Raw genomic sequence first — 18,423 nt, 5'->3', positions numbered from 1 at the left:
CAGTGAGCTGTACTTGACCCACCCACCAGACTGTGATTTGGAGTCAGATCTGTGTTGGTGACATCAGACTCCACATCATAAAATCAGAGAAAGTGACAGCACAGAATCTTTTGAGCCTTGAAATTTTATTATCTTGTTTGCATCAACCAGTTATTCCTTTCAGCACCAATAAAAGACAAAAACCCCTCCATATTGTTTAAAATACCTTGTTTTTATCAGGTCTGTGATTGTGGTTTTCTTGCAGGTAAAGAAACCAATGAAAATATTTAATTTTTTCCTTTTTTTAAATACATTTATAACAAAATGTCAGAAGGTGTGTGCTTACCATATAAAAACATTAGGTTCCAGAAGGATACAATACCGAAAAATCATTGAAATAAAAAAAGGTTATTCTTATTACAGGACTTCTAAACCTCAGCAATAATACAAGTCTTTAAAAGCATCAAGATTATATTTAAAACAAAATGGCATGGAAAAGTGAGACCTTCAGTAACAATTTGACCCTTGTAATGGATAAAATTGGGAGGTTTTCAAAGTGCTTGAATTGTATTTCTGTCCTCATCCTGTAGTGCCAGGAGGAGGCAAAACTGTTTATTTCTGAGCTGATGATATGTGCTGACACTGCTGTGCTGCTGTGTGATCCAGGGTAGGTCACACACCAAACTGGGGACAGTCAGATTGGCTTCATCTGACCACCAAACAAAGGCCATTAAAAAAAAAGTAAATCCTTATTGGATTTGCATGTTCCTTAAATCTTACTGTCTTACCCAACAAGTAGGCCTGAGGGTCTAGCCAGACTAACTGAGAGTGTTTCTGGGATAAAACTTTGTCATGATTCTGGCACAAGGCAGCAGGACACACCTTCTCGGGCTGCAGGCTTCTCCCGGAGCCAGGCTCTGGTAGTTTTTGTTTGGGTGCTTTAGGCAGCTTCTGTCAAGTGTCCAGGCTGGGATGGAGTAAAACTGAGCACCACTAGAAAGAGCCAAGTGCCTTTTCCCCCAGCATGAAGCTGGGTGTACCTCTCTGGGCTCAGTTGCTCCAGCTCTAGGGTGCGTTTTTGAAGTGATCTAAAATTACCAACTTTGTCAGGACCTGACATCTTCAAAACTCCTGGAAATGCTTTGTTTTCAACTGCCCTCTTTGGGCCTTTGGTTCACTTGTTCTAGAAGTGCTGCTGTAAAATGCAAACTGAACATGAGAAACAGAAGATGTTATCTAGCTTTTATAAAAAGATGACACTTATCTGTAGTATCCCTGGTGAGGGGCAGGTAATAAACCAAGCATAGTCTTACCAGTCACTTCTTGAAGCTGCCTGAAATCCCAGAACAAAGTGGAATAAGCATAGTAGAGTAAGCTTAACTTGATTTCTTATAATATTCTACTTACAAATTGGGTCATGCTATCCATAAGCAAAGTAGGATTGACATCTGAAAAAGCTTTCCAGGATTTGTTCTCCTGGCATGGTCTCTTTACCCCCAGCCCTGCCCCCCTTTTTTTTTTTAAATGCAAATATTTTATTCTATAGTGTCTGCCTAAGGCCTGTGATGAGTGATATTGTGCCAGTACAGGCATTGTCTGAGTGGATTCTCTGTGGGGTGTTGGGTGGAACTGTGGTGGCTGGAGTGGTGTAGGCAAAACTCATTTTTCTCCTGGAGGTCACTGTCATGGAAGGGGAAGCCTGTTCATTCCAGCTCACTGCTACAGACACTCTCTGACCCCTGCAAGCTTTGCGAGGCAGCAGAAGGCACAGGATCAATGCAAAAACCAAGGAGCATCTGTACAGTGGTGCCACAATGCTGAAGCTCCCATCATCACTCCCTTGCAAAGCCACATCCCTAAAACAGTAAATTAGAACTACTTACACTGGTTAAATGTGTGTGTATTGTATAAGAGAACATTTTACAAGTAGCCAGTTCTTGAGCACTGAGGAACTAGGAACATCAAAATCTAAAACAGTTTACTTCAAATTTGAAAAAACATTTCTCAGCATATCTCAAAAAGTTGATGAAAGTGGCTGATTTTTTGGTCAGCACAGAGCCACAGAACAAATTTTAAAGTAATTTAGACCATGGTACTTTTACTGTAAATAATGCAACATTGTTTGGCAGTAGTTTTATGTCTGTATCCCACACAGTGTCAAATTCAGCTCCTGCAACTGATACTTGGTGAAATTGATATCAAATTTTAATTTACATTGTTAGGAAAACTATTAAAAATACCGTACCTTGTAGTTAGTCTTACTACTGAGAAATATCTGCTGGACAGCACACAAATTGCTACTGGTACTGTTTGGGTTTTTTAAAAAAGATTAATAAAATACAAGCAAGGTAGAAAACAGGATTAAAAAGCATTGGTTTGGGTACAAGTTTTTCTGAATTGACTGGAGCAATAAGAAACCCGAAAAACACATTGCACATATGTGCACCCTCTGTATAAAGACAGACATACAAAGTGGGAAACTGGTGGTGCACTGGGGTAGTACACTAAAGTCTCTGATTCTGTAAACTTGAATTCCTAATTTTATAAAAAGGGAAACTGAGTCTGGTTCCATTTTTGAGTCCGCATGGGTTACACTTCAGACTACCCCACGGTTTGGCACAGTACAATTTTAAGAGGCAGTCTCTGCTGAAGGAACCCCAGGACTGGAAAACGAGGCATAAAATGTGTCAAGACCAGGTGCAGAGGGAGAGTGTGAGCAGTGGCCTTGCTGCCTCCTTGGAATTAGCCAATACTGTTAGTCCTGCACTCTCATGACTATTACCAGTTTCACTATTTGCAAAATCAGACCTAAGTACAAGTTCTGTTGTTTACTGTAGCTAACTAAGCAAGTACCAGAAGCTGTGCAGACTGAGATTTCTAATTTTGATCTATTCTGATTTAGCTCAAGCTGATTCACAGCAAGTGTAAACTAAACCAAAACGAGCATCCTCAGGAGTTTGTGGGCAGCATAACTAAAACAGGTTACTTAATGGAGTACATCTAATATTGGGTTAACTCTTCTTAACACAGGGAATTTGTAATGCAAGAGGAAATAAAACTAAACTAGAACAGGAAATAGGCAGAAGAAACTATGTGAGGGTTAAAACAGAAGGGGTCTCATTGTTCTCCCAACAACAGAAACCCTGTGAAATTAAATCCCAAAAAAAATGGCAAGTCTCATTATGGACCTGATTCTCAGGTTTTCATTATTTTTGTTAAGGTTACAGAGGCTGGGTCATGGGGACAAGATGGCAGAGAGGAGCCCCACAATTGAAGAGTTTTAATGCAAAGAACAATGATTCAGATGGCAAGACCCCCATTCAAGTCTGTGGGTGGATAACAAATGAAGAATCGTGTCTCACAGACATGAAAACAGCCTCTGTTCCTGGGAAGCAGTTACCTAAGGCCAAGAGTCACAGTTCTATTCTCTACTCTCCTTCTGGCCACATTCCACTTCCCCTTTAAGTGTACTGATTCCTTTAGAAAATTGTCAGGTTATTCTGCCTTATCAATCATAATCTGTTCTACACCTTTTTCCCCCCAAATGTCACTTATGTTTATTTTTACTCTATATCTAGCATGCATTTTACAATTCATTTCCCACTTACCCTTTCTAGCTAAGGCAGAATGTTGGCTCTGGTGTTACCAATGGTACTACAGGAATCTATTCACTCTACAGTAACATACATATCCCATACCATAATTCAGAACTGTCCCACACATGGGAAAGAAAAAAACTTTACAGGGAAACTATTTGTTCTTAAGGGAATAAGTTGCATTTAGAAAGCTGAAGGCCTGATTCTGGAGTCATCATTCAGACAAAACAGTTCATAATTTCAGTGGGAACACAGCTGGAATGAGGGTGGGACTCTGTTCTTGAAGTCTCAATTCCAAATCTTTTAATTATCCTTAAATCAGACAGGAAGATACTGGTCTGCAAATTGAAGAGAGTTGTTTGGTTTAAGGTCTACCTGTACTGACAGAAGGGTTTCCAGTCCCAGGAGGCTTTGGCTGGGGCTGGTTTGTGCCCTCCCTTCCCTGCTGCCAGGTTTCTCTGCCCGGTTTCTCTCCGGTGCATGCAGTGCGGGCGCATGCGGCTGCTGCAAGCACGAACTACAACTGTCACAGGCTAAAGAAAGAGAAAAAGCTGCGGCTTCGTAGTTAGACAAAGAAATGATGCAAAAAACCATTGAGCGGCACTAACTCACGGACTAAGTACAAACTAAATTGTGCTATATATTAGTATAAAAACATGTTTTAGTAAGAATGGCACTGGTTCAGAAGGAATTAGGACTTCCATCTTGGTTCCGTTCGGTCCACAGTGAAAGCATTGTAGTACAGGCCTGCCCTGTTGCCTGAGCCACTTGTGACAGTGGCTTTTGGCCACAGCCCCTTCCATTTCTTCCCTTTTTAGATCCACATTGTTGGTACTTTCTGGGAGTAGCCCAGGTCAGGTCTGGTCATCTTTCCTAACGTGGCACCAGAATAGTTCATTCTTATCCTCTGATATTTTTGAAATATCATTTATGTTTCCCTCTTTTAATCTCTCAGAGCTGGTCAGTTTTAGGGGTCATCCTCTCCCGTAGACACCATGAGACGCATTGCTACTGGAAGGTGATCTGTCAGGCCTGCCAGCTGGGTAATAAAGCTGAACTCTTCCACTTCCTGCAGAAGGAGAACAAAAGTAAGATAAGGAGCTGAAAAATCAGTCTGTCATTCCACACATCAGAACTCAGCCTCGTTGAACTACCTTAGTGTATTGTAGAGGTGTGGGCCAGCCTGGTTTGGCTGGGCTAATGGAGAACTGCCACTCTGGGCATGGCAGTGTGCTGCAGAGGATGAGGTGAGCCACTGGTAGCACGCAGCTGAGCTGGTCTGGAGGAAATCTGTTGCACCTTCTCTTTCCATTTACAGTAACATCTCTGTTGTTCCAGACAGACTCATCTGCAGTGCTGCAGCAGGTGATCCATGTGCAGGGTATGGCAAATAGAGATGTGAATGAGCTCCTTGTTTTCATCATGGAGCTCTGTACAAGGCAAGGCCCTACATTAGGAAGCAGACTGCACCCTACAAATTTTCTCTCTGGGTACTCCCTCATGTTAGCTTCTGCCTACATACAGCAGAGTTGTAACTTATGTAGGTTTATATAGCATAAAAGAACATCCAGACACTTGGAAACATTAAAAAATATTCAGACTGCAGGCACAGGAAAAGCATCAGGCAAAACAGCTAGGCAAATGTTTAAAAGGAGTGAAATCAAGGTTGGTTGGTTGTTTTAGAAGAGCAGTATGTCTATCAGAGCTGCTGCTGGAATCCTTAAACTCAACTTTGTTATGTAGTGGTTTTACAAACATGGTACCTGCACACAGAAGTGGAAAATTGCAAAGCAGCAGGTCCTTCCAGAGTAGGGGTGTTAATCCAAGCAGAACAGACTGCAGTGCCATTCAGAGAAGTGTGCTGTGCAAGTTACAGCCTTTTTGGCAACTCTGAAACTCACCACTTTCCATTCCAGGTAGAGACCTTCTTCTGTATAGAGCATATAGTCAATCCTCCTCCCATTTCCTTTCAGTGATGCCTTCCTCCCCTTCTGACTGGAACCATGGTTCTTGCTGGTGGGATAGACTAAGTACCCTTTCCTTCCTTCTTCACTTTCCAGCACCCTATTTCATTAAAAAAACAAACAAACCAAGTTTTAATGTTTAAATGTTTGCTCATCCTGGCTATTTACGCATTACCCAGGGTTCTCTCCAAATCCCTGGTAAGAATAATCCCAGTCCCAAAGGACTGTTAAACCTGTAAAGCACATCTTTTCCCAAATGTGATTTCCAGTGTGAGGCTGCTCTAACTGCTGACAATGCTCTTAAAGCCTCATGGCAGGCTTGGTATCACTGGTGCTGTCCTAGAGCTCCCTTGAAGCAGGAGAACAAACCTGAGAGGGGAGTCTGCTGTCAGTGCTGTAAGGCAGCTCAGAGCCCCTCTGCTGATTTCCAGTGTTGCTGAAACTGGCAGAGGAGGAAGTTGTTTCCTGGATTGTATTAGTACAAACCTGACCATTTTGATACAAACCTCTCCTTTCTGATTAGACCAACTCCTGAAATTACAACATCCAGCCTTACAGACAGGGTATGGGTGAGCAGTGGTTTGCAGGAACACATATCTGGGCACATGGTGGGTGGTTTTGAGCAGGTTTCAGCATCAGATTACTGTGTCTTAGACCCCAAGCCCTTTCTTGACTAGAAATGACAGCCTAATTTACTTGATTCCTGTCTGTGACACTGCAAACTCCTCCACATGGAGAAGTTACTCAGCAAGTGTGTTAGCACTGCCCCCACCTTGCAAGGAGATTACCCAGCCCAAGGCCACAAACAGAAGCACTCAAAACTGAGAATTTGTTTTCTAGGTACCAATCGTGTTCAAGGAAATAAGATGCTGCTCTCCCATTAAAATACTTATTTTGGGTGCTTAAACATTACCTGTAGGTTTTAAGCAGAAGACTGTTAAGGCCCTGAGCAACTCAATCTAACTTTGAACTGAGCCCAGCTTCGAATGTGACCTTGGACCAGGTACCCCACAAGGGTCCCTGTCACTCTGTTCTTACAGTAATCCTGTGCTGTTCTGTCCTGTTTTGCTGTTGTGTTGGATTTTGGGGGAAACTTGTTTTACCCTGCTGTGTTCTATTTAAAAGCTCTGCCAAAGGAGCACCGAGGGGAGCAGCCCCAGGCGTGCGAGCCAAAGCGGGACTGGGAGCCGCCCGTGCTGGGTTTGTGCCCAGGGTGACATCAAGTCCAGCACAGGTGAGTGGCACAGCCCACACAGACAGGGCTGTGGTTTTGCTGTATCTGCCTTAAAACACAAACTTTCAAAACCACCTCCTAAAAAATCTCCTTCCTTTACTCACCTGTCAAAACCTGAGCCCACGGTTCTGTGATTTCCCTTGCAAAAGTTGATTATCCCATTAAGCTGCATCAACTGTTACAGGAGGAACACTGAGCCATGAACTTGGGTCCTAGCAGGCACAAAGCCTTTAATTTTACCTTGGAAAAAAATAAGATCTTTTTGATCACCCGGTTTTTAAGACTAGACTTGGGTGGGTTTTATGGGGCTGGGTTCAGGAATTTTTTTAATGTATACATGTGAGAATACAGAAAGGAGGAAAAACAAGGGACAAGCACTCGTGATATGCTTTAATGTGTGAGACTCAGATGGTTGCTTTGTCAGATTTTGGGATTTTGGAGGGACCTGAATGGTGGCAGAGGGGACTCAGCATTGGCTACAGCTGATTAGGTCTCAGTAGTGTTACAATCTCTACGTTTGGGTCAATTGGTATGTTTGAGGTGCACTTGATGTTCTGCAGCAGATAACAGTGACAAAACTGACCGTGTAGTCATTTGATCTGAACTTTTCTTAACCCCCCTTTGGACTTAGGGAGGTATTGAAGGTTCTTAGAGCTTATTGTAATCAGTTTATGAAAGTAAACTTTCTTTTATGTGTTGCTTTGTTTTAATAATAACTCGTATTAAATTAACTTATTGTCTGCACCCCATTTTGATTCTCCAAAGAGCTCTTGCAAATGATTCACTTCCTTAGATTGTTTTTCTAGGTTCAAGGAAGCAAGTTCTTTGATGGTACTGACCTCTTTCAAAAATTGTAGTTATATTTGGCAAAGCTAATTAAGTAACAAAATAGAAGAAACTGCTGATTAGCTCTGCAGCACTACTGCAAAAAATATCTTATTTGCATTCATTTAAGACATGAATTTGTTTCAACTTCAGTTATGTCTTTTAAAAAGTCTGTGAGTGCTGGGTCTTAACTGCACAAGTGCTGATTGAAGGGAAATATTAATTTCAAATACATGAGGGAAGCAAATTGTAAATGTGCATGCATGTGCTGCTGCTGAGAACTTGCACCTCTCTGTGCACAGGGGTTTGCTGTTTGTCTCTCCAGGAAGTCGACACAAGATCAGGACAGGTGGCTCAGCCGTGCTGGCAGTTAAACCCTGACAATTTGAGGGAACATTTCTAATCATGACTGAGCACAACTAAACCAATTTTATCAGAATAACTGTCTTGATTCATAGGATACAAAGAAAAGGAGAACGAAATAATTGGAACTTTGTTTTTCCCTGACAGGATTTCAGTCCCAAATGCCCCAGAGCTGGAGTGTGAAAGCCCCATCCCTGTGTTGGTTGCTTCTGTGCTGCCGACCCAGCTGCAGTGAAGGAGCACCAAGAGCACTGACTGCAAGGGAGCCATAAAGCAAAACTCCCTCATCCCAAACCTCGAGGGACCAGCTCTCATTCTGGCCACGAGCACCAGAGCTAAGGAAGACTTTTCTCACTGGTATTGAAGCTTTTAGCCCAGAAGTGCGAGCCCCTGTCCAGCGGAAGAGACTGGGGAAAATTGCATTTAAATTTTTTCTCTAGCTGTGCTGGAATGTGCTCTCCTAGGCCTGCCTCTGGTCAGGGTTCAGAGATAAAACTGGCTTATTCCATGGCTTAACTCAAAGATGACAATCATCTCTGTGAGATGGGATTATTTGTGTGCATTTCTTGAAGCCTTTCTGAGCAGAAGCTTGTGTGGCTTCCAGGACTGTGGCAGGGCCCAGGTTGCTACATCTAGCTAATTAATTGTTTGATAATTGTAAATGACTTGCTCATTATTTGTACCAAGTCTGTTGTTCTAGTTTGATGTTTTAAGTACACTGTGCTTAACACAAAAGACATAGTTAAGAACGAGTTGTTCTAGTGCTTTTATGGCCTATTTATTTTAGTAATGTGAAATACTTAATTTTATTTATAAACCAGAGAAGAGTGCTGATGAAGAAATAATTCTCAGGATAGCTGACATTGCCAATTTAAATGTCTGTGAAGCTTTATCAAGGTTTATTACCAAAAAATTTGAGAATGGATCAATTCTAGGCGGTACTCTGCTTTGCTGCGTATATGAACAATATTTGTTAGATAGACAGTGCCCCACAGCCACTGTGCTATTTAACATTTAAAGGTCTTTAAAGCCCAGATTCCATTAATTGCTTTAAATTTCCTGGAATTTCCTTGCAAATTCCCTCTTTGCCAGTCCTTTGCAGAGACAGCAGGACAGGCTCCCTCGGCCTCTCATGGAAACCACGGCTCTCCAATACATGAGACCTCCACAGAATGCACACATGCAGAGCCCTGTCTGCCTGCAGAGCTGCAGAAAGAGCCTGGGGAAATTACATTCTCAGAGAGGGTTATTTCATCAGTGCAAAAGAACTATAACACACTGCAGAAAATTGAAAGCCACCTTAGCAGGCAAGAGCTTTATGTATATTCTGTTCCCAGCACTCAAGGCTATTTTTCAGTTGTCACAGCCAGAGGTGCTGTGCATGCCCAGAGGTAGCAGAAGTAATATTCTTAATTTGTTATTGATTATTTGATGGCTCCCTATTTAATCAGTCATGTATTTGTCAGTGGAACGTAATTGCTGAACACAAGTAACTCTTCAGGGAATAAAACATAATACCCCAAAAGGAATTTTGTGACATATTGTTTGAAGAGGCCACTTTAAAACACAGGGTTTGTTTGGGTTTTGGTTTGATTTGGTTTGGTTTGGTTTGGTTTGGTTTGGTTTGGTTTGGTTTGGTTTTCTTAGGGGATGAAGGGGGTTAGGTTTTGTTCTGGTGTTTTGTTTTTTTTTTAATGCTCCAAACCTGCTCTTGGAGGCATAAAATATAATGTTACACCCACATACAGATTTGCATTAGCAAACTTGATTGTAGAGCCAAATTACCTTATTTTTGCTTTCCAGAAATCCCTTTCACATGTACTGAAGTTATGTTTTTAATGTATGAATAGAAATGTCTGGAAAATTTGTAATCTCTGAAATGTGCAAAGCAGGATTCGCTATAAAAAATTTTATTTTGGATGTAAACTAAAGCCAAACCTGATGCCTAGAATTCAATTTCTTTGTTCAAAACTGAAAGAAAACTTCAGGGTGTGGCCTCACTTAATACATTCAACCACGTGTCCATCTATGCCATGAAGTGTACTGTGCTTGGTGAGTAATTACATCAACTTCCTACAATGCACCACTTCCATTATGTGTGTCAACAGAAACATCTGGACTGACTTCTTAATTTAAATACCTTTACCTCTGTAGTATATTTTGGTAATGCATAGTTAGAGCATCTTTTATAGTTAGTCATGATGCTGAGGTATTTCTTTAGCACAGCAAACTTGCCTTCATGGTAGAGAAGGTGACAAAAGGATTGCCACATTCATTAAGTGCTGCTCTAAAATGTACAAAGCTTATTAATTTCTCTCCACTGGCATATTATTTAACAAATATTTATTCAAGAAATTTATCTTAAGACTTCTGCTAATTAAGATTTTTTTGTATTTGTCATAACTCCCCTAGCTCAAACCACAGCCACCTGTTTCTCAATATCAAACACTCTTTAGAGGTGATGCTGCACTAGTATCACTAGAAGATGCTGAGGCATATTTTTAGTTCTGTCTGCTGTGCAGTTTAGTTCCTCTCTGTATTTGTCAGCTGGTGTTCTCAGGTGTATTGAACTCTGCAGTGAATGGGTAACTCAGTAGTTATTGGACTGGGGGTGGTGTTTTAAACTTTGTGGGGTTTTTATTTGAGGAAAACTACATTTCCCTTTTGCTGTTCTTTGCAGTGCTGTGACCTCAGAACTGGCTGCCTGCAGAGACTTTCAGACAAGCTGTCCATGTGCTCTTTCTGGAAGTGCTTTGGAGTTTCTTGTGCTATGGGGCTGCCCAGGTAGGATCAGCTCTGGAGACAAAGCGACACTGCCTGCAGCTCTCTCATCTTCCCACCCACTGAGGCCAACCCTATTTGACTTAGAAAAAGCCTCTTTTCCTGCCCCTTTTATCCTCTTCCCCAAACACCCCTGGGTAAAAATTTGATTATTTGTTTTGTTTTCAGTCCATAAAATACCTGTCAGTCTGAACATCTGAAATGTTAAACAGCAAGCAATGAACTTGCTTTTTACAGAACTGTCTAAAACGTGTGGAAAGGTTAGGAATTGCATACTTCTGTAGGTTATCTGGGGTGCACACTTCTTCATCATATAATCCTTCAGGATCCAACAGGGTACCTGTGAACAGAAAGGGAGATGTGAATGTCCCAGCATAGCTCCTGGGATGTGCCTCTTGGGAAGCTTCAGAGGCACAGGTGTGTGGGAGAGAGGGGTCTGCTCTGAGAGCAGTGTGTTCACTTCTCTCTCCAGACCTCTCTACTGCCTGACACCTTGCAAATGTCTCCACACTTCCACTTTCTCAGCCCCCATGACTCTAATTTGTTTTTCTCCTACCACAGAGTAAAGCCTCATTATTAAAAAGTTCTACTTAACTTTAGTATCTTCAGTTATTAAAGCTCCTCTGGAGAAAGTATTAATTCCTGTTCTAAAACTTCAGTGCGTTCAGCTGAGTCTTAACAGGTATTAATATCTCAGAGTTCCAGGTAATCTTTTATAACACAAACCTTACCAATTCATGGAGTTGATTTGCTTTGTTACATTCTCACTGGGAGTATTTATTGAGCACCAAATGGAACACTCTGAGCAGAAGCTGCAGGCTTTCACTGCATGCACAAAGTATAGAAACAATAAATTGCCTACCTTCCCCTCCAAGTAATCTAGAGATGATTTTAAAAGTAGAATATTTGGGGAAGGCACTCAAGTAGTTTGATGCATGACTTCTAGAATGTGGAATGCAGTTCAAGGTCTCTGTTTGGTTCTTAATTATCATTCTACAAGATATTGGTAAAATCTATAAAATTTATGGTATAGAAATACCCCTTATAAATATTTGTCCTCCACCAAACTCTCCCTGCTGGTCAGCTGAAGCAGCTGCTGCTTAGAGCAGGCTGTGGGTGACAGGAGGGATGTGTTCCCACACTGAGAGCTGGAGAAGTCTTACCGATTGCCCAAGGCTTATCCTCCCCAGGACCAACTCGACACGGGTCTTTGTAGTGTGTAAACAGAGAGTGCTGTTGCTCCAGCTTGTCCTCTGCAGGGAAAGAACAACCCCAAGAAAAGGCACATCAGCTCCTGGTTGTGAACATGTGCAAGCTCTGTGTTGTGCCACAAGAGCAACACCAAGCCCTCTTTTTTCTTCAGTAGGAGAATCCTAAATGCATAGGTTAGATTTGAGTCACTTCAGCCACAGCTTTACTGCACAGCAGGATCTTGCCTCTGTCAGAAATTCCAGCAAATGCTTGCTATTAACAGGGCTTTCCTATGCTTTCTTAAAGTCTTCAGTGGAAGATATTTTTGGTAGTTTTCAGCTCTAAGCTGAAGTGAAAGTTTTTCAGTGTACCTCCTCCCTCTGCCAGTGCCATTGTTTGCTTACACAGTACAAAACTCTTGTTGAGATAGAACACCCAGAGGAGGGCTGGGCTGGCTTCCCAATGGCAAAGGAAATGCCTGCTTGTGGGCTTATTTACACATCTCACTTAGTTTGAAGATAAAACCTTAGGCTTTCTTTGCTCCAGAAGAATTCACTGACTGAATGTTTTCCAAGTTATGACAGATCAGAGAAAGGACAGGCAATTGATCATTTGCTTGGGATGTTATCTACAACATTAAAAGCATTCTAAACATAATCAGCATGACTATCAAACTTTAAATTGAATTCTTTCTAGTTGCTACAGTGCTCCTTGCATTGAAAGTGTACATCAAGCTCCCAGGATCACTTGGTAAGAAATCCCACAAAACTGCATACACCTGAGCAAACCAGCAGGTTCCAGTTCTGTGTGTGCTGCTTATCAACACAATCACCATAGCTGGGAAAGAAACTGGAACCTGAAAGTGCCCATGGCTACATTTGCCTTTGTTAAATGGCAAAGAAACTGCAAACAGCTCCTGAAAACTTCCTCACAGCACTTACAGCTTTTACAAGGCTAAAACATCTTAGCAACACTTGAAGGCTCTCTCTTGGGAGAATATTCACCTCATTTTGGAGCTGCTGCTGCTGCTGTTGTATTTGTCCCTGTCTATGCCAAGAGCATGTGTGAAAATGAGAAATAAAGTCCAAAACAAAACTCTGAACTGTGAGCTGTGTCTCTTAGACAGAGCCCAGCTCACACATCAAGGATCACATCAAATCTCCTTGTGTAAAATGCTGGTCTTGCCAAGGAAGGAGCTGCTGATCTCCCTGCTGAACAAAAAGCTGGAGTGAAGCAGTGCTGTGCTCACAGCTGTCAGCTCGTTTGCCATTTTGTTATTCAGAGTCTTTAGTACAGCTGACTGACAGTTCATCTGTCTCATTACATCTTTCCAGCTAGCTCTCAGTCTTGAGAACATGCCCAGAACTGCAAGGAGATTGAAAAACTAATTTTTCAGGGAATCCTGGAGTTGTAGCAGATGATTGGAAGACTGACCCTCCCTAAGTTCTGCCACGTGGGCAACACAGAGAATTGCTCTTTCTGTCTGAGCAGCCAGTCGGTTTGTTTACGGAAAAGCAGAAGATGAAATCTTTGCCATTTTTCATTTCTCCAAGTTTTCCCTTGTTGTATCATACGTCTACAGAATCTCCTTCAAAACCAAGATAGATTAAAAAATATTAATTTACAACAGTGGGACCATGACAAGTCACAGCTGATGACACAAAACTTTGCCCATCTGATTGGAAGGCTTTTTTTCTTATGCTAAAAGGTTTAAAAACGTAATAGACTTTTACATAAGTCAGTCCAAAGCAACATGACAGTAAGGAACTTTCTGATAACATTCCCACTAAGTGTGAATTCCCTGTACAAATGTTGCCATAATGTTCTGTAAAGCTGGAGGGGAAAACTGAGTTCCAGAAAATCTGTCATAAGCATAAGGTCATTCATGGACCTAAAGATCTTTGAAAACTGTACTGTCACTATAACTAAGAATAGAAGCTTGATATTCACTGAAACATTAATTAGCTGTTGCATCAGTTTGTGGAGTGGGAAAGGATACAGAAAATCACAAAGAGAATTACAGGAAGCTGATTATTGCTTTAAAAAAACTTAAGATACTCAATTAACTATAATGCTAGCAAATGTCCCTAAAACAATGAGTAATGTGAAAAGGGAGGAGAGGACTTTAAAACATTGCATTAATCTTGCTTAGTACATATGGAAAGAAAGCAATCTGAAAATAAAGAAAAATAAATAGCCAGCTTAATTCCAGTTTCCAGGCTGGGTACATTTTAAAGGGGAGGGTGATGTAAATAAGTGTCAGAGATAGCAAAGATGAAAATTAATTTTTATAACCCCTTTTTCAATTCTCTTTAGCAGTAGTTGCAACATTTACAACTATTATTTCCAAAAGCAAATTGTTATTTTTGCTTTTTCATTAAAAAGACAGCTCAGAATTGCATTAATTATGGTCTGTGCTTCTTGTGAAAGATCTTGGGTAGAGTGCCAACACTTCTCAGGTGGAGAGTCCTGACCATATGTTCTGCCTCACAGTTTCACTCCCATCTCTCTCTCCTCGTGCTGCAGAGCCCATTCACTCTCCATTTGTGCTCTGACTGGGCAGTCTCCCATTCAGTTTGCAGCAGCTTGTTTATTTCCTTGATGGACACCTTTGCCTCCAGGCCACTCCATCCAGCCAACAACAGAGCAAGAGAATGGTCAGATCACAGCAGATGTGTCTGGCTGCATCCCCAGCCTGCCTTGCCTGGCGCTGCTGCAGCTCCCCGGCCTGTGTGGCAGCTTGGGCAGATTCAGAGCTCTTCTTGACCATTTCCTTCCTCTATTCCCTCAAAACCTCACTACCACTGCTGCATTATTCTTCACCCTAAGAAGTGTCTGACTCCAGCATTCTGTAGCCATTGCCACTCACTGCTCCCCTCACCAGTGAGAGCACGGGCCAGCACTGGGACCATTCCGAGTTTACTGTGGAGCCTAAGTTGTGATGGATTTACTGTTTGTACATAAGAGCTGGAAACGAGTGACAGAAGGGCTGGGGTTTGAGCTGGTGGTCTTTTCTACCAAACTTTGCTAAAATACTCCATTTCAAGTGTCTGATACAAGTAATGAGATTACAGTCTGGGGGGGGGGGTTAGCTCAGACAATGCTTTTTGTTAAAATTGCTTCTGGTACAGTTGTTGCTCTCTATCTCAGTAACCTGAGACTTATAAAAGCTGCAGAATCCCCTGGGTGCTGTTGTCCAATTCACCTGTTCATCCACAAACCCTGATCTGAATTGCTGGATCCCACCTTGGGTGCTGCAGCCTGAGCTGCCCTGGGCAGTGTCCCTGGGATGAGCCCCTCCCTGTGCCTGCCCCGTGCTCTCTGTGTGCAGCATTTCAGTGGTGGCCCCTCAGCCCCAGCCTCTGAGCCATGTGCCAGGACAGAGCAGGGAGGCACAAGGGATACACAGACACAACACTCTGCACTCCACACTGGCAATTTAACTGTTACACTGCATAATATTTATGTTTGGAAAAAGCTTCCATCTCTGTGAGCTCACCACCCATTAATTATGGTTTTGTGGATTTCTTTTTCTAGTACCATCAGCATCCAATTAAAAGAACAAATTTCTTAAAAAAAAATTCAAAAGTACATAGCATCAGTTAATTTTTTTCCAAGACTGATTCAGCAAAGTTGAATTCTCTCTGTAGTCTTCTATGTTTGTATATATGTACTACCATATTATTTTTAACTGCATTAATTTACTACTTTTTCTCCACAAAAATCCCATACATGTCTCTCATCAGTAACTAAAACTGTTGAACAGTAAATGTCTACCTAATTCAAGTAAAGGTAAACCACTGGATCTGTCCTCATTATTGCTACCGCAAGTCACAAATTATTGCTCTTTGTGCCTTAAAACCCATCATGCTTAATAATTCCACAGAGCTCATGGGATGAGCCAAAGGGAGTAGCTCACACTCAAAGCTCATACCTATTTTAGAAGTGTCTGCAGCAATTAAGTTTTTCCTAGCAAAAGCCAGTCGCAATTTAGTATACAGTCATATACTGCTATAACCCACAGGGATCAAGAACATTCCTATTCCTTTTGAGGACTGGTAGACACCAGGAAAATGCAAACCTTGTCTTACCAGAGGAGCAGTTATCAAAGTTGAGATCTCCACAGAGTACATCAAAAGCCACCAGCTCCTCTGGATTGGCTGTACTGGAGGAGGAGGTAGATTTTCTGAATTCAGACAGCCAATCTTGAAGCATATCCAGTTGCTCACATCGAACAGTTGTGTCTCCTGTAGCAAACAAACAACCAACCAAAACAAGGAGTAAGACCTCCTGTTAGAATGTTACTCAGCCACATATGAGTTGCTGAGCTATTGGCAGACATCCTGAGAAAAAGGCTGCAAGATAAGAAATGGTGTGGCCAGAAGTGCACTCGTCGTGCTGAGCCTGTTAGGACTCACACTTTTTGGTGATTTTAAGTATCTCCTTCGGGAACCAGGCACGTCTGAAGAAATGAGAGGACAAGTTCCCTGTGCTGCAGACAACCACCCAAAACAATGATGTTTCTTGTCGTAGGAGAATCTGCTGCACTACATCTATAATCAGGAATTCAGAGTTAAAATCCTACTTCAGACAGAACTAGACAGTATGATCTCTGGTAAATCACTTGATCTTGCTTTGCTTTCTAATTTTTAAAAAGGAATAGCTTCCAAGTGTAAATAGTAAATACACATCAATGGTACATTCATCTTACTTATACTGTAGTAGTCCATCTAAGGAAGGGTTCTATTTATGATCAAGAGAAGGATGCCTAAACTGGAAGTTTTTTCATATTTTTAAAGGTACATGTTGGAAACAGGTTTAGGTAGGCAGAAATCCAGAAATGAAGAACAGGATTCTTTTCACCAGTTCCGGGGAGTTACACCAGCATGTGCCTTGTTCTGCATGGAAGGGTTGAGATTGATTGGTTGCCAAATGGAACCATCTGACACACAAACCAGCTCTTTAATTACAGCAACTAACCACACTTAACTTCAAGCACATCAAGTGACATGAAGTCTAACAAGAAATTATTATTGTCTCTCTCTTACAATGATTACAGCAAATCATTTTGATGTGGACAAAGGAGCAGAAAGATACATTCTAGAAACAATTCTTTACCATATTGTCTTTCCTTTTGTTTTTTTTTTTTTCACTGTCCCTAGAGTTAATAGCTACAATTTTGCTTGTTTCAGACTTTTAAGGGTATATCAAGTCAGAACAACATTGCTTTTCTTCAAAATAAAAATTTGTTTTCAAATGCTGGAATCAGAAGCAAAAACAGCAAGCCCAAAATTACTTAGTCTGAGTAGAATTTTACTTTGACATCATTTACTACTTTGTAAAACCTGTTTAGTTGTGTATGTCCAAACCTTCTTTCAGAGGCCACTGTGGAGATGGTGAATATTTAAGTCTGTACCCTCACAATTTATTAATCACTCATCTCAATTGCAGCTGTCACCAGGACTCTTTAGAGACTCTTAAAAAGTGAGCTCTGCAACATTAGCACTGTCACTGCATTAGCACACACAGGTTCCAGCCACTAGGGCTTCACCTTCCTGCCACTATTACCCTGTGAAAGGCTGGAATCACAACACCATCTTGAGGCAGGGATGAGCAGGAAGATGTTAAAGCAACAATTAAATATAAACAGAATCAGAAATGTTCAACCAAGGATTATTTGATACTATGCTAAATAATTAAAAGATATATTGAAAAAAACATGACTAGGTAAAGAAGGTTTTAAGTAGGTTCTGACACTGACTCATCTCTTCAGGCTGGTAATTCCAACAGCAAAGAAACTGATTTATTTCTTCTGTTTATGTTACTGCTAACAAACCTTTACTAGCTGGGCTGTAATATAAAAGCAGATGTGCTTTCCAGATCTATTCCCTAACCTACAGTTTCTAATTACTTGCACCTCAGGTTCCCATTGTACCCTACTCTCATAGCTTGGGAAAGCCCCTGCAATGACAGCACAAGAAAGCCCCACAGTGAAGATGGAGCTAAACAAAAGCACAGGAAATAGGTCATGTGGAATAAATGGAGCCTGGAGCAGGTGACACTCACTACAAAAGGTGTGCGTGACTAACAGATCCTTCCTGCTTGGCTAAAGATAGGGGAGAAATGACAGATTCATGGAATGTGTGAGCTTGTGAAAGGGTCCTCATCCAGTCCAACCCTTCTGCCCAGCAGGGATTGCCTACAGCAGGTTGTTCAGGACCATGTCCAGTCAGGTTTTGAAAATCTCTATAGTTGGAGGCTCTATAACCTCTGGGTAGCCTGTTGTGGAACTTTGTCATCCTTGCAATAAAATGCATTTTCCTGTGTTTAAATGGCATTTCAGTTTGTGCCCAGTGCCTCTTGTCCCAGTGAGGAGAGGCTGCCTCCATGCTCCTTGCACCCTCCCATCAGGTATTTACACTTGGACAAGAGCTTTCTCCTCCTGAAGCTGTCCCAGCTTTCTCTTTCCTGGTGAAGCTCATTCAAATTC

The 18,423-nt window shown here is 41.6% G+C and overlaps 1 protein-coding gene across 3 annotated transcripts in view; it reads right to left on the bottom strand.

Annotated features, from left to right (window-relative positions):
* Positions 1-105: 105 nt before the first annotated feature.
* The window catches only part of SMPD3 (sphingomyelin phosphodiesterase 3), a 102,052-nt gene continuing 83,734 nt past the window's right edge, over positions 106-18,423 (bottom strand). For all 3 annotated transcript variants that reach the window (XM_053952635.1, XM_053952636.1, XM_053952637.1), the window contains 5 exons: positions 16,025-16,180; positions 11,906-11,995; positions 11,019-11,082; positions 5,477-5,639; positions 106-4,644 (listed from right to left, as the gene is read on the bottom strand). In XM_053952635.1, coding sequence (XP_053808610.1) covers positions 4,543-4,644; positions 5,477-5,639; positions 11,019-11,082; positions 11,906-11,995; positions 16,025-16,180 — 575 coding nt within the window. In that variant the 3' untranslated portion in view covers positions 106-4,542. The remainder of the gene's footprint in view (positions 4,645-5,476; positions 5,640-11,018; positions 11,083-11,905; positions 11,996-16,024; positions 16,181-18,423) is intronic.

Source organism: Vidua chalybeata, chromosome 11, assembly GCF_026979565.1.
Source record: "Vidua chalybeata isolate OUT-0048 chromosome 11, bVidCha1 merged haplotype, whole genome shotgun sequence".
Lineage (NCBI taxonomy): Eukaryota > Metazoa > Chordata > Aves > Passeriformes > Viduidae > Vidua > Vidua chalybeata.
Note: the sequence above shows the minus strand (reverse complement) of the source record. Positions and strands in the feature narration are given on the sequence as shown.